This window comes from Myotis brandtii, unplaced genomic scaffold (assembly GCF_000412655.1).
Source record: "Myotis brandtii unplaced genomic scaffold, ASM41265v1 scaffold29, whole genome shotgun sequence".
In the NCBI taxonomy this organism is placed as follows: domain Eukaryota; kingdom Metazoa; phylum Chordata; class Mammalia; order Chiroptera; family Vespertilionidae; genus Myotis; species Myotis brandtii.
The window spans coordinates 212932-215206 of NW_005361075.1; the positions used below are offsets into that span (position 1 = coordinate 212932).

Consider the following 2275-nt stretch of genomic DNA (forward strand, 5'->3'; position numbering starts at 1 on the left):
CACGTGGGTTTTATCAAGAAGACACTGAGGGGCCATAACACCACCCTCCCTATCACTCCCAGGCTCTTGGTCAACTGCCAGATTCTAGGACGGAGCTCAACGGAGGTTTCCATACCCTACAGCCGAGAAGGCTGTGACTGGGCGCAGAACCCTCCTGGTGAGTGACCCCAAACTCCTTGGGGTGAGGGGGCCCTCTATCAGATCGGGACCACTCTGTCCCTCAACTCCTGAGTCCCAAATCCAGCTGGCAGGCACCCAGGCACCCGGTGGCCCCGGAAAGCAAGGGGGAATCCCAGCTGGCCAGATGCCAGAGGTGTCTCCTGTCTCTTTCGACCCAAAAGTCTCCTCCCTGAAGAAGTGAGGGCGACCCCACACACACACACAGGCTCCCTCCGCCCTCCAGAGGTGATTCTTTTCCTCATTAGGAAATTCTCGGCTCCCTTTTTCCGACTCCTTTTCCGAGCGTTTACGTTGTACATCTGGAAAGGAGGGGGGAGGAAGGAGGGGGAAGCCGAGGGAGGAGGGTGAAGAGCCCAATCCCGCCCAGTCTGACCCAGTACAAACTACCGGCCTCCAGCTGGGGCTGGGAGAGGGGAGTGGAGAGGTGCAGCCCCCCCACGGCCCTCCGGGGTGGGGGGCTCGGGTTCAGCGTTCCAAGGACCCAGGAATGCCCCCCCGCCCACCCCCCTGGCGGGCGGGGGGAGGGCTCAGCCGGGAGTTTGGCAAACTCCTCCCCGCGTTGAGTCATTCGCCTCTGGGAGGTTTAGGAAGCGGCTCCGGGTCGGTGGCCCCAGGACAGGGGAGAGCGGGCGCTATGGGGAGCCGGACGCCAGGGTCCCCTCTCCACGCCGTGCAGCCACGCTGGGGCCCCCGGCACCGATCCGCGCCGCTGCCGCTGCTGCTGCCCCTGCTGCTGCTGCTGCTGCCGCCGACACCCAGGGTCGGGGGCTTCAACTTAGACTCGGAGGCCCCAGCTGTGCTCTCGGGGCCCCCCGGTTCCTTCTTCGGCTTCTCCGTAGAGTTTTACCGGCCGGGAACAGACGGGTGAGTAAGGAGAGTTGGCGGCGGGATGGAGGGGGTGGGGGGGACGCCTGGAAAGTGGGGGCGCGGCTGAAGTCTGGAGGGGACCAAGGCTTGAGTTGGAGAGGCGGAGTTTGGAAGGACTGGGGCTGGAGTTGGGGGCCCACGCTGAAGTTGGGGGCCTGCGCAGGACTAGGGAGGAGACAGGGGCCGGCGTGGAGGGGGCCTGGAGTTAGAGATCAGTGGAGAGACATGTGTGGGGTGGGAAGAGGACACGGAGCTGGAACCTGGAAAAGTCTGGACAGGGGACTCGGGGCCAAGGGGGAGGCGGGCGCGTGGACGGGGAGCAGAGGGTCTCCGGCTGAGACCTGTGAGCCGCCGGGACCCGGGCGGATGCGGGCGCAAAGGGGGCGCGGAGGCCGGGAAGGGCTTTTCCGAGCACTGGGGGACCTCAGGTCCGCAAGGGCCATTGTGCGGAGAGAAAACTGGTCGAAGCAGAATGAACTGTGTGTAGTGAGAGGGGGGTCGGAGCCTGAGAGGGCCCAGAGGTTACAGGGGGTCCAGCCTCCTCCTCCCCTCCCCCCTCAACTCAGGCTGGGAAAGACCCGGGAGGGGACGGCGGCTCTCTTCCCTTTCTCCTTGGTCTCCTGCTCGCCTCCACCCCCATCTCTGTTCTGATGAGGGGATCCTGGACCTTGGGGAGAGCGCCGGAACCCTGGCACTGGGGGCGCCGGGGCTGGGGGTGGGCTCCGCCAAGGGCGGTGCTCGGATGTGTCGGGAGGGGTGTGTGTGCGCGCATGAGGGGGGTGGGCGGTTTCCCTCTTCCTCTGGCTCTGGGGAGGAAGAGAAAAGCTGGTTTCCTGTAGCTTGTGGGCTGGAACTGAACTGAGACCGGAATTCTGGGGCTGGGGTCGGAAGCTGGAGAGGCGCGGGCTCGCTGGGCCCAGGAGCGACAGACACAGGGCATCAGAGATGGGGGGAGGCTCAGAGGAGGACCCCCATTCCCAGCTCGGCAGGGCGACCCTCAGACCGGACCCTGTGCGCCTGGAAAATGGGGAGGCATGGGGAAACCGAAGCTGGAGCTGAGGCAACATTGGAACTAGGGCTTTTATTTAAATGTCCGGGGTTGGGAAGAGGGGAAGGTAGCTGTGCCTGGGCAGCATCAGGGACTCCCAGATGCCGGACTCCTGATCCTCCACAATGCTCCTCTTTCCCCTGCCTCTCTGGGCTCTGAGCTTCCCACCCCCCCCCCCAC

General features: G+C 65.0%; 1 protein-coding gene across 1 annotated transcript in view; it reads left to right on the forward strand.

The window, feature by feature from the left end:
* The first annotated feature begins 652 nt into the window (after nt 1–652).
* Nucleotides 653–2275, forward strand: part of ITGA5 (integrin, alpha 5 (fibronectin receptor, alpha polypeptide)) — a 23902-nt gene continuing 22279 nt past the window's right edge. Inside the window, exon 1 of the mRNA XM_014542014.1 lies at nt 653–1044. Coding sequence (XP_014397500.1) covers nt 668–1044 — 377 coding nt within the window. The 5' untranslated portion in view covers nt 653–667. The remainder of the gene's footprint in view (nt 1045–2275) is intronic.